A 12,412-nucleotide genomic window follows, 5' to 3' on the forward strand; every position below is an offset into this window, starting at 1 on the left:
GTTGCACAAACATATCCAGGAGCCCAGCTTGGTTGAAACTTTGTTGGTAACTAGTGAGTCCTGAGTAGGACGTCTCCCTGTGTCCAGTAACTCACCCTTGACAAAAAGCATCCTACCAGCTCTTCAGCACTGTGTTGTGGAGCTGGATTGTTTCCTGTTGCTGCCACCTTCCTTCTCCTCCTGGCTTTGAGCTTGTTCCTCTCCAAGCTTCTGGCTTCTAGCTGACTCTTCAGAAGTTACAGCTTAACTTATCTGGCAAATAACTTAAATCCTTAAGCAACTTTTAGGGACTGTTTGGCTACAGTGCTTCCAATCTCAGTGAGTCATGTTGATACCCATGTTTCTAACGTCATTATCTGTAAATATTTATGGATTTCTCTTTTTTCCTCCCTGTCATGACATAATAATGAGCGACCGAATACTCATTTATGTATGCGTTTGTGTAATGGTTTAATTCTGACTTTGTATGCCACTTTTAGGAAAAAAAAAAAAGAATGTGTTTAGGAACATGAAGAGGTGATGATGTCTTTCATCTTCATCTGTCTTTTTAAAAGGAAGAGATGCCTTTGCATTGTGAGAGTAACTGGATGTTAAGCAGACCAAAATCCACTTGGCTGGGATGGGTGTTCCCGAGGGGGCATCCAGCGGCAGAGCTCTGCCAGACTGAAATCAGTAGTGTAGCTGATAGGAACTGAGACTAATGCTGTAGAAATCAGGTATCAGGACTGTGTGTTTGGGAAAAAAAGCCCTCAAGGGAGGATTTGCATTTAAAAAGAAAAGAGTATATTCCCTCAAACCTGAGTATATTCCCTCAAACCTGAGTCTGCTTTGGAGGCAAGGTAAGCCTGAGGACGGCAGCTGTCAGGGCTGTGGAATTTGGACTACTGGTGCAGTTTAGAGACCTAGTGTGAGATGGCACTTGCTGGAAAAAAAGAAAAAAAACTTTGAAATCAGATCATTTGTAAATAGTTCTAATGTATTGTAGTGATTTACTTCCCATGTTTAATTCCATGGTCATAGATCAATAAGCAGCTTTGAATGCCAGTGTTGGAGTAAGTGGTGAAAAGAAGGGAGAACACCACCACCAAACCCCCACCGAACAAGTGATACAAAGGCAACCCCTCACCAGCTCCCCCATGCCAACCCAGAGCCATAGCTGTCTGCAGTAGCTGTGCCAAAACTGTTACTGGTGGTGTTTTGTATAACAGCAGGGAGAAGGATTGTGTTAAGAGAAGCATAACGTTTCCTTATACACGTATTTCATGCCTTAGTTCTTTCCTCATTGGATGCTTACTCCTTTATGTATGTGTTTTGTGTGAACTGTTTTCAGAATGATGCCATGTGCTGTATACTGATGCATGCAGTGGCAAGCTTTGGATGTTCCTGAATGGCTGGGGAAACAAGACCTTTGTGTAGTTCTGAAAACATGTATTGTTTTTCAAGAACAAATAAGTTTTTAAAGATATTTTAAATTTGAAGACTGCTTAAACTTGAAGACTGCTCTTTTTGTTGTGTGAGATATATGAATGGTCACAATGATGACACCTTTGGCAGTGTTTTGTTATTATTTTTGTTATGCTGGGCTGTTTTTTGCAGTAAAGTTGGATGGTGAGATTGAGCAAGTGGGATGATGTATGAAATCTTGGTTTTGACAGACTTCCAGAAGAAACAGCCGGACGATGACTCTACTCCCAGCACAAGCAACAGCCAGTCAGATTTGTTCTCTGGAGAAACAAACAGTGACAACAGCAATACCTCTCTAACCACGCAGGCCGCTAACTCCAACCAGCAACTTTTGACAGAACTGAATGTAACTTCACCGAGCAAAGAGGAATGTAAGTGCATGACTCCTGAGTGACAGCAAAGGAGACATGAACATTTTACCTTGTTCTCAGGCTTATGTTTCACTGACTCCCTTTGGAAGTCAGTGACCTGTCTTCTGGGGCAAGGGGAAAGAAAGGTTGGACGTTACTCACAACTTAGACATTCATGGCTTTAACCAAAGAACAAACTAAACGGGGTTATAGGATTTTCTAACTGACCTTACAGCTGTTTGAACTGCAGTATACAATTTCATTATGATTTGAGGCGCTCTCATACTGAGAAACTCCTTCACACATCGCTGGTAAATAAATACATATATTCTAGGATAAACACCAGTATCTTATGAAATTTGACTTTAAAACCTTATGTTTTTAAACTATTGCAGTTGCACAAAGCACTGGCTGTAATGTGTATTTGTCCACACTGCTGTTAGGTTGTTTGCATAAAATTTGAGTTTCATGTGGCAGTCCGTCTCTTCTTTCATTACCCATCTTTCTTCTTTATTGAACTGTCAGGCAAAAATTCCCCCTGAAGGTAAGATGAGATACCAAAGATTAGGAAAACACAGTGAGATAAAGTTGTAATTTAGATTATTCTAAACCTCTGTGTAAATTCATTCAGTATCTAATATACTGAGTTTTAAAAATTGCACTCTCTAACTTAAGCTTAAGTGTGTAATTTATAGTTTCATTTTCCTCCAACTGTGGCTTTAGTTTAGAAGGTGCTCTATGGAGACAGTCCCTCTCGAGCTGAGTTTACTTTACAGCATGGCTGATAAATACACAGAGCAAGAAAAACAGGCTTTTATTTTATTAGGAAATTTGAGAGAGCTACTCCAGTTCCTCAACATTGAGGCAACTGATGGAATAACAACGCTGACAAAGCACTAGGACTGAAAAATCTTTGATATACTATACTTGCATTAACTATCTGTATAGATAGTTTTGCCAAGTTGCTGAAGTATTTATTATTTTTTCAAGTATGTAGATTTGCATATGTTTTTTTACTCCTGCAGATTGGCTGTGGACAAACCACAGACTGTCATTTTGGGGATTGTGGTAGTTTATTAGACTAAGGAAAATAATATTTTTCTTACTGTTTTCTATCTGCATGTGAGAATATTGTCAGAAACATAGCAAGGTTCAAATGTGACTGTTCCGATACCAGCTCGTGTAATAAGAGTAAACCTTCCATGTAACTTTTGTCTCTCGTTCGCATACACAGTTGCTGCTGACTGCCCATCATCTCTTCCTTCTGTCCAGTGCTTCTCCTGGGGGAACCTGTAGTTTGCTGTAAAAACAAGGCTTTAAAACAACCTTCCTAGAAAATTCAGCAAAACCTCATGCTTCAGCAACACATTTGGGCCTCCACAGGGCAGGGGGCTTCAGCACCTCTGCTGGCTTATTAGCCAGGATCGACTTTTCGGTGTTACAGAGTGCTTCTCCAGTGCCTGTGGGTCAGGTTTTCTGAAAGTTTGTTCAGTTAGAAATTCAGTTGTGTTACAACAAAGTGTTTCTGTTGTGGCTAAGAAGGACTTGGGCGTAAGTGGGAAGGTCATTACTGAGATGGGAAAGAAATTAAATAGTGCCCTTCGTCCTGAATTGTTACAAGATTATGAGCATACACTGAAGGTGATGGATAATAGGCAGCACAGCCTGCAGACCATTTGAAAATATTACCTATAAAAAAATTTCTTTATGACTTCCTGCTGGGGTGATTTTAAGTAAAATACAGTGAAGAGATTTATTTACAGCTTAAGCTCTCTGTCTTCTCTCACATCCCCACTACCTCTTTAATGAAGCTGAATATCATTTATCAGAAATAATTGTACACAGATGGAGCTTTTCTGATGGATAATGGCCGTAGCATGGAAAGTTCTTTCCAGTAGTGAAGAATACCTAAACTTCAAATGTCTTTTTGATTTTAATTTGAGGGTGTCTTTTTTTGTGCAATATTTATTTATTATGCAGCAAGTTCTATAAAGCATGCACTGTTCTTATTGCAGCTGTGTTCCTCAAAGATTAATAATTTGCAGTGCCATGCAATAATGTACAGCTATGTGCTGTTCTGAATGGAACTGTGGGAATTCACCAGTAATCAATGTATGGGATCATTATTGTAATCCCTATGAAGGAGTGGAAAGAATGGAGTACTCGGGAAGGATTCTCATGGTGCATTCCACTCCCCTCTCTTCTCTCTAAAGCTTTTGAGAACAGTCTTGTGTCAAAGATTTTGCTATAGTACTGGAGTTCATAGGGTACACAGATTGGACAGAATTGCAGCAAGTCATTAAGCAATTCACAAATTCCATTCATGTTACAATAACTGAATAGAACCATAGAAATCTTATGTGGTAAGATTCATATTCTGTGTTGAAGAAAGTGAGGGGATTTTTGTACTTGTTTTTAAGCAGCCATTTCCTTTTTTATCACACAATGGGTGATATAGGAGAAAAGTTCCCTGGACTGAATTTAGCAGGAGTTCAGTTCAACAATATGCAAGTATTTCTGCCTGGTTTTGTTACTGTTTTGATTTTCTGAGACAGTTGCATTTGCATTCCCAAGTGTCTTATATACACATTCAGATTGTAGTGACTTTCCATCTCCTGCCACCCTCAATTATGGGCAGTCATCTACCCCAGTGGCTGCCTTACTGATTAGCATCTTGTCCCCTGGTAGACGAATTACCTAGCTGGAGGTAATTCTTAGTCTTAGAATCAACAAAAATGTGTTAAATATTTATGCCCAGAAACAGTTATGCAATCTTCAGGACTTACAGACTTATTTTATTTTTTCCTCCTTCACATATGTTTTCTTTTTATGAAGTATTATTTATCATCAATTAAAAAAAAAAAAAAAGCTGTTGCAGTTTAGGGGGAGGGGGAATGTTCTATGATTTATTTTTTCCTTTTTTCTTTTTCTTTCCTGCCCCACATATACTTCTTAGTTGCCTTTTACTGTCCAGAACCTTCGGGTCTCATCAGCTGCAGTAAGTTTTCTGAAATAAACTTTTGTAGAGAAGGTGTATATTGATACTGCCATAGCCTTGTGAAGTCTAGATTTGCATGGATTTTAATGATCGGTTTCTTAACAGATGGTTAAATCTGTCTAACTCTTGCTTTTCAGATGCTTTATGTGCAGATAAGTTTCTCTGTTCAAGTTCTTGGATAGTTTTCCTCTATTCTAATTTTTCCCTTCCCTTACTTCCTGTCTGTGGTCCTAATGGTAGTTAATTTCAGTGTCAGTCAGCATATGAGCTGGTTGTTCTGCCAAAGTTTTCCTTTTGTTATTGGGTGGACATGGTATTTGTTGATTTTTTTAACAGGCAGGAAAAACGGATTTGACAGTGGCCCTCACTTCTTCCTCTCTCTACCTTCAGCCACGAGCAGTTTTATAAAAAAAATTAACTTATTAAGGAAGGTTTTATGCATTTTGGTAAAGAAAAGGTCACACTGCATATAGAATAATTTTGCATAGTTTCAGGCCTTCATTGCTTTCCTTAGGGCTGTCACATTATTTTTCTGTCACTATATAAATAGACCTAAAGCTAACACTGTACAGGTTTAAAACTAACTGTGGTGTTATGTGACAGGAGAAATGTCAACGTGAACAACTCTGACTCTGGCATGTGGCTCAGATTTGGTATTTCAGTAGTTCTTAACTTCAGGTGACAAGATTTTATTTTAATTATGTGCTTAACGCTTCCTGGCCTCCTTGAATTAGCAAGAACCACAATTGAAAAAGGACAAAACGAGTATCTGGCATTTCCAGAAGAGTTAAATGCATTTCCACATTGAAGTTATTGTGAGAAGGTGCACAAAAATCTGAGATAACTGCTGTAAATGTCAAAAAATGCACTAGAGATTTCAGCCAAGGTCACTGACCATACCTAACTGCTGTGTGTGCTGAATTTAAATGCCCAAATACGAATTTTCAGGACTTAATTTCTGTAACTTTTGACTAGCTGTTGTATACCCTCCACAACTTGAACTGTTGCATTTCAAGCTGTGTTTAAAACATCATCAGTTTATTTCAAACATTTAGATTTGTAAGAATCTAAAGTTTGAAGAATGTTTTGAAATAGTTTCTTTCATTAAGCATTTGCATGTGCTGCAAGCACTGAAATACCCCCAGTTATGAAGTTATGTTGGTGAAGTTACGTATGTACATAAGGAGTGTATATGTACATAAGGAGTGTATCTCTGCCTCTGCTGTAGTACCAGGCTTTCGTAAAAGGTGTCTGGCAGAAAGGTGAGTGATTCTTTTTTTTTTTTTTTCTACTGCACTTAATGAATGCTTATACTCTGAATTTCTTGCCTCGTTGAAGCATGACTGTGTAAAAAGCCAAATAAGCCTATAGTAGTAGAAAAGTAATGATACTTTTTTCTGTCTTTGGAATAAAAGAAGTTTTTGGTTTTATTTTTAACATAACCTTACGAGAAATGAGTAAGCAAAGTGTATCCTTTCTTTTCTTTCTTTTTCGTTGAATGGCCTTCTCTCTGACACTATGCAAAAGGTTTTGTACTGATACGTAATAACTTCACAGTTTTTGCATTTTGCCTGAATTTGTCAGCAGAGTCAGATGGCAGCTTCCCTGAATATGCCCTGAAAATACTTCAGATTTTGAATTATTACTGTGATATCCTTAATTGTGTTTTGTGGCTTTGAAGTAAGGATATTGATCTTTCAAATGATAGCTGCTCTTGGATGCTATCCATTGTATACTTCACTAAATGCCCTGGCCTAGAGAATTCAGTTGGTTATTGCAGTAGGAGTCGGTTTTGTACATACTTTTTCCTTTTTTTTTTTTTTCCTCTCTTTTTCTCTCTCTCCTTTTTTACTCTTTTTTTTTTCTTTTTTATTTTCCTTTTTTGTCTTTTTTTCCTTTTTTTTTTTTTCTCCTAATTCTGACTATAGGGAACTCTCATATAGAATATGTACCTGGCTAGTTTAGTATTACAGGCATCTTTGGGTTTCTGTGCCACAGAGTAAGAACTAGCTATCTTCTCAGGCTTTTACTTTTATTAAGTTAGATAGTAGCAAAAGGTGGTTTATAACTTGAGGGATTTATTTTTAATTTCTTTCAGTCTTTTTTTTCATTAGCTTCTTTGTACAAATAGCTTTTTGTTACTCTTTTTAATGTTAACAGCAAGACAGGTTTGCATTTGGATTATTATCAAACCTGGATTTCTCTTGAATATTCGTCACAAAATACGTATTTTTCTTAGTATTGATGCAAACACTTTTTCTCTTGCAGTTTGCGAGAATACTTTCAAATATAAAACCTTATTGTGGGCTGTGGGCTGTTTGAGTCATCTTTTGAGAAATGCCAGTAGAATTAGGTGGCAGTACAGAACATACAGGTAGTTAGAAATGTGAACAAAACAGCGTCTAGTAGGCTTGTCACCTTTGTCATCTTTTATGGCATGAGGATCTTTCTGTAAATTTCAGTCTTAATTCCTACAGCTCCAGTTTCATTTAAAGAACATTTCTGGCTCTCACAACATCTTAAACAAAGATCTGCACATAGATTTATGAAATGAACACGTCTTTCCACGTCTGTGGCATGATAATTTTGAAACATAATGAAGACTAGTGGAATGGTACCACCGTTAATTGTTTCCTCTGATTTATAGTCGCTTCACACTGCAGAGTAGACAGTGTATCCTGGAGTCCCATTTATTAAAGTGAAAGGACCCTATGGAACATGAAACAGAAACACAGTCACATAATAAAAATGTGGGTTAGAGCTGCACAGCTGTTAAGGTTACATAAAAATTATTTATAAAAATATAATTTAACTGCCTATTTCAAAAGCACATTTTTTAAACTTCTACTTACACCTATAAAGTATGAAAGTGCTGTCTCTGTTTTACAAATGAGGAAACTGAGGAAGAACAGGTAACAGAGAGAGACAACAGCAGGGAAAAAAGGGGAATCTGAGTCCTATTTCCATTTACTTTGCTACAGTTGTTAAACCTACTAGCCATTCAGCAGCAGCAAAGCAGTCCAGGTTTCGTTTCATTCTCCAAAAGCTACATGTAAATAAATCCACAAAAGTAAATAATGGCAGGTTTGTGAGATGAGATTTTAGAAGTGTGTGTTTGCATGTGACATAATCCTTTTACCTGTTTAGTAATGACATCACTTAAATTATAATGTGGCTTACCCATTTTGCAGCAAATAAGCAGTTTGCAAGTGCTATGATGTTCTTTGCCTTTTTTTCCTTAAAGTATATTCTTTCTGTGCAGGCTGAATTTAGAGATTTATGTTCCTATTTGTTTAGGTATTGGTGTTTGAAATCAATGACTGTCTTCAAACTCAATTATGTAGATTAATTAGATTATGTCTCTATCTATTCAGGAAATGCACAACTAGATTACTGGTTTGGACAGTTTTCCAAAGGTGGGTTCTTCCATGCATTGAAATAGCCACAAAGTTCTCCCTTGGCTACACCGCTGAAGTCCAGAGAAGTTCAGCTGTTTCTTACTACCCTTTTCTGGCCCATTGCATGCAGAGAGTTGGTGTGCTTTTTCTGGGAGGGAACCATCACAGTACCAAAAGCTCAAAACTGGTATTCAGGCATGCTTGTGTTACTGTGATCAAGTGTCACTGAGCTTCAGGCTCCCTCACTCATTTTTTCCAGTTTGTTCTTTATCTGATTTAGAGGGTTTGTGCTCATCTACAAGCTTGGTTGCACTCCATTCTACATCTCGTCTGCTGCTCAGTAAGTACTTTCAGATGCTGTTCAAATACACCTAACACCTGTGCTCTGGGTTCATACTTAGCACTTCCTTGAACATCAGGAACAGGGGGGTTTACCCTGGTATTTTACTTTTTCCTGCACAGTTCTGACTGAGTCGAGTCACTTTACATTACCAAGACTTCAGAAAAAGAAATGAAAAGTTACCCTGCCTCAGGATATGTCCTGCAGGGCAGGTGGTACTTGCTAATTGTTACTGACTTTCAGGAAGGGAGGGCAGACAATGGAGAAAAGCATTCTAAATGTCAGTTTAAACATAGACAAATTATAATAGCCTATAATAGTAATGATATTAGCATTATATAGAAATATAAGTAATATGTAAAATTCTACTATAGAGATTTAGCAGAGGAACTGGTTTGAACCTGTTTTTCCAAATTTTAGAGTACAGTTAACAGAAAGCCACAGAAAGCTAGGGATCTCAAAAGCCAAAACCATAGCAGCTGCAACACCTTTTGTTTTAATATATGATAATGTTCTAGTTAAAAGATCTTTTCTGGCCTTCATTAATTCTGTGAATTTGCAAACTCAGCAATTCTCACAGCTGTAATTTCTTCAGTAGCTTTTAGTGGTTTTGCATTTTTAATCTTCTCTTGGGATTACATTATTGCTGGGCAGTGGCTGCTTTTGTTTGGAAGAGGAGTTGCAAATGCCAGAAACCTTATACTGGAAAAAAATAGCAGAAGCTATTGTTTAATATGTTAATTGGATATAGAGTAGAAAGATATCTTTATTCTTCCATTTTTATCTCTTGTTTGTGCTGAGAAAAAACAGCCGTTTACAGCCTCATGGGTTATGTTAGAAGTTAGACACATATGGCCTTTCATTGAATTCTGAAATGTTTTATGTACCACAGTTAAATTTGGAACACTTATTTTTGGGGGGAGTAAAGGTGCAGATATATCCTGAATCATGCTAAATTATAAGCCTACCTTTGTGTGCAGCCAAGAAGGACTTGTGTTCTACTGTTACATGGCTTCCCTCTTTTTTTCATACCGAATTGTTTTTCAAAGTGATAAGAAATATACTGCCCTGTTTAAAATAATACAGAGAAAATACCAAAAGATTCAGCATAGTGCCTTCCATGTAGAATTGCACAATCAAGCCCATACAACCTACTATTGAATTATGCATGACATTTTTAATGGTAGAACAAAAACAGTAGCAGAAGGAAGGACATGCTGCCTTCGCTGGTTATTAGGCACTGGTGTATGTACATCCAAGTCCCAAGATACTTTTTTGTTGAAACTCTGGTGCTGTGCTATGCAAATCAAAGCTATATGAAAGTAATATCTAATGAGGAAAACTAAATAAAAGAAAAACTCTGACATAGGGAAGTGCAGAATATGTACCAACTTACTGTGCTTTAGAGAGTGAGAAATAAATGTCTTGTATATACTTGGATGCTGAAAATATCAGCTGGTGTAAACATTTACTGTACAATAATTGCAAAGATTAGTGTTGATAGCCCACAGCGATGATGTCTGCCAGTGTCTAGTCAGTGAAAACCAAGATAATGTAACTACAATTGTATAAGAAAAGCAGCTGCATCTTCAGAGGTAGCTGTGGTCTGAAGTCAATTCATTGAATTTCCATGCACCGTTGTATATTTTTTATATAGTCTATATTCTGTTTTATATTTTGTTTACTCAGATTCTATATTGAAATACTATATACTCAGTCTTTGAAAGTCAAGACTGACTTAACAGAGTTGCTGTGTAATTGTTGAATATCAAAAACGTTTCAACATGGTTCTGTTGCAGTATTGATTTTGTTCCCAAGTGCACGAAACCCTAGATTAGGCATTTTCTGAGCCTTTTACTGTAGTATTTCTAGCATAGATCAAAATGCTTTCATTTTTTATATTCTAGCCTAGAAAAAGATATATCTATGTTGCTAAAGGGACTTTTTGGAGAACAGAAAACTTGAGGAAGTTTACCAGTCCTTTGCTGAGATCCTTGGTCCCAAGAGTATTTCATTGAAATCAAATGCACTGAAATAATTTCCTCACATTTTTCCTTCTGAATTGCAGAAGTGTCTTTACCTTTTTTGTAGTGTTACAGTGCTGTGAGTTTTATAGGGTAGACAGCTACCCAAGACCTGACATTTAATGAAAAAACAGAAATGGAATCAAAACTTGAAGGGGAGCATCTTGGAGAGAAGCAAAAAGAAACAGTTCAGTACAGGCCAGACTTCAAAATACTTGAAAAGAAAAAAAAACCAAGAAACCAGGATTGCCAGAGCCCCAGTGCTGCTTTCCAGATATGTGAGGGATGAAAAAAGAATTAAGGAAAAAAATATTTTTCAGGCCATGAAGACTTAAATTGTATTGCCAGCATAGTGTTCCTGTATCACCAGCAGTCCAGTGCAAGCTTGATTATTAGTATTTCGGTAGCCAAACTCTACTAGATCTAACTTAATTTCAGGCTCTCTAGCATCATCCAATTTGTAATATCCAATTATCAAATGTGTTAGAAATATGTTATTACCACTGGTAATGCTACTTTAGATTTGTCTTGTCTTCACTGTATGGGGTTTATTTTTTATTTATTTATTTTTTACTGCAAGTCACTGAATACACACTCAATTGGTTGTTGTTTTCATGAGATCTCTGGAGAACTCTTCAACAATGATGCATATTAAGAAAAAAGCCAAAAGGCAACTTCCTACCAAACAGATACCAGAGGAGTGAGCAAGAGTCCAGAGTTCAACAGAAAAAACTTAAACACGGAATGTTTGCGTATTCTTGTGCCACACTTGGAATACATCATGAGAATAATCTAGGAGGCAAAGCCAGTATCTCACTGGAGTCAATGACAAGGTTGCTGTTGACATCAGGGAAGTGATTGCTTTGTCCCTTGCAATACTTGCTAGTTACATGCATTTCTACCTTTGTTCTGACAGAAACAGTAACTTTGTCAAGGCTGGAAAAATTGCTATTTACAGTATTTTCCTAAAACTGCCTCTTGAAATATTTATAAAGTATAATGTAACTTGTCTTTTTGTCCCAACTTATCATCTAGTTTTTCAGACATATTTGGTTTTGGCTGTGAAAGAAATACTGAGAATAATAGACTACTTCCATATGTGCTTTTCAAAGAGAAGTGCTCCTCAGCGTTTTATATTCCTAAGTATAATTTTGATATGGTTGTAGATGTTAAATGTAGATGGTATTTTGAGACGTATGATCTTCTCTGATTCCAGGTGGGCCATGCACAAGTACAGCTCATGCCTCGTTAACCACACCAACCAAAAGATCTTGCAACTCAGGTATGTTTTTTGTGGGGTCAAGGAGTTAGATTTTGTGTGAGATGTAGCTGTAGGGTTACAGTTTAATAGTCAACTATATCTGATGAATACCAAATGAAATAGGAATACTGTCACTTTGCTTTCAGAAATGTATCTGTAAAAGGATTTGTATGGCACGTAGTTAATCTCACAGTTCTGTTAAACGTAATTCCATAAATACATGATTTCTGTTAAATTTTGTAAACATAAGACATAAAGGAGTAATTGGTCTGATTTAACTCTAATGATTGTGCTCTGGAAATCCCTTTTTTAAGTGCAGAGTACTGAATAGAAAACTGATCGAAGATGTAGTATAGACAGCTGATGTTTGCATTGAGACTAAATTTTACCTGCTTTGGGTCCTTTCAGTAACTTTATTTCTACATGGAAGATATAGACAGATAATCTCTCACAGAGCTACTGTTAGTAGTGACACGTTAGGTCATTGTCAGGCTGAAGTTGCTGCTTCTGCAGCAGATGAAGAATCACATGAGCTCTCATTCAGGCAGGCAGCCAGGTTACCCACATTGGCTCAGAT

At 37.1% G+C, this 12,412-nt stretch overlaps 1 protein-coding gene across 3 annotated transcripts in view; it reads left to right on the plus strand.

Annotated features, from left to right (window-relative positions):
• ZFAND3 (zinc finger AN1-type containing 3) overlaps positions 1-12,412 on the plus strand; it is a 135,658-nt gene that overhangs the window by 88,471 nt on the left and 34,775 nt on the right. For 2 of the 3 annotated variants that reach the window (XM_061365978.1, XM_061365980.1), the window contains exons 4-5: positions 1,656-1,835; positions 11,791-11,856. In XM_061365978.1, coding sequence (XP_061221962.1) covers positions 1,656-1,835; positions 11,791-11,856 — 246 coding nt within the window. The remainder of the gene's footprint in view (positions 1-1,655; positions 1,836-11,790; positions 11,857-12,412) is intronic. The other variant, XM_061365979.1, reaches the window with a different exon arrangement.

Source organism: Neopsephotus bourkii, unplaced genomic scaffold, assembly GCF_033783945.1.
Source record: "Neopsephotus bourkii isolate Nb327-2 ecotype Australia unplaced genomic scaffold, CSIRO-AGI_Nbou_v1 NB_1292, whole genome shotgun sequence".
In the NCBI taxonomy this organism is placed as follows: domain Eukaryota; kingdom Metazoa; phylum Chordata; class Aves; order Psittaciformes; family Psittacidae; genus Neopsephotus; species Neopsephotus bourkii.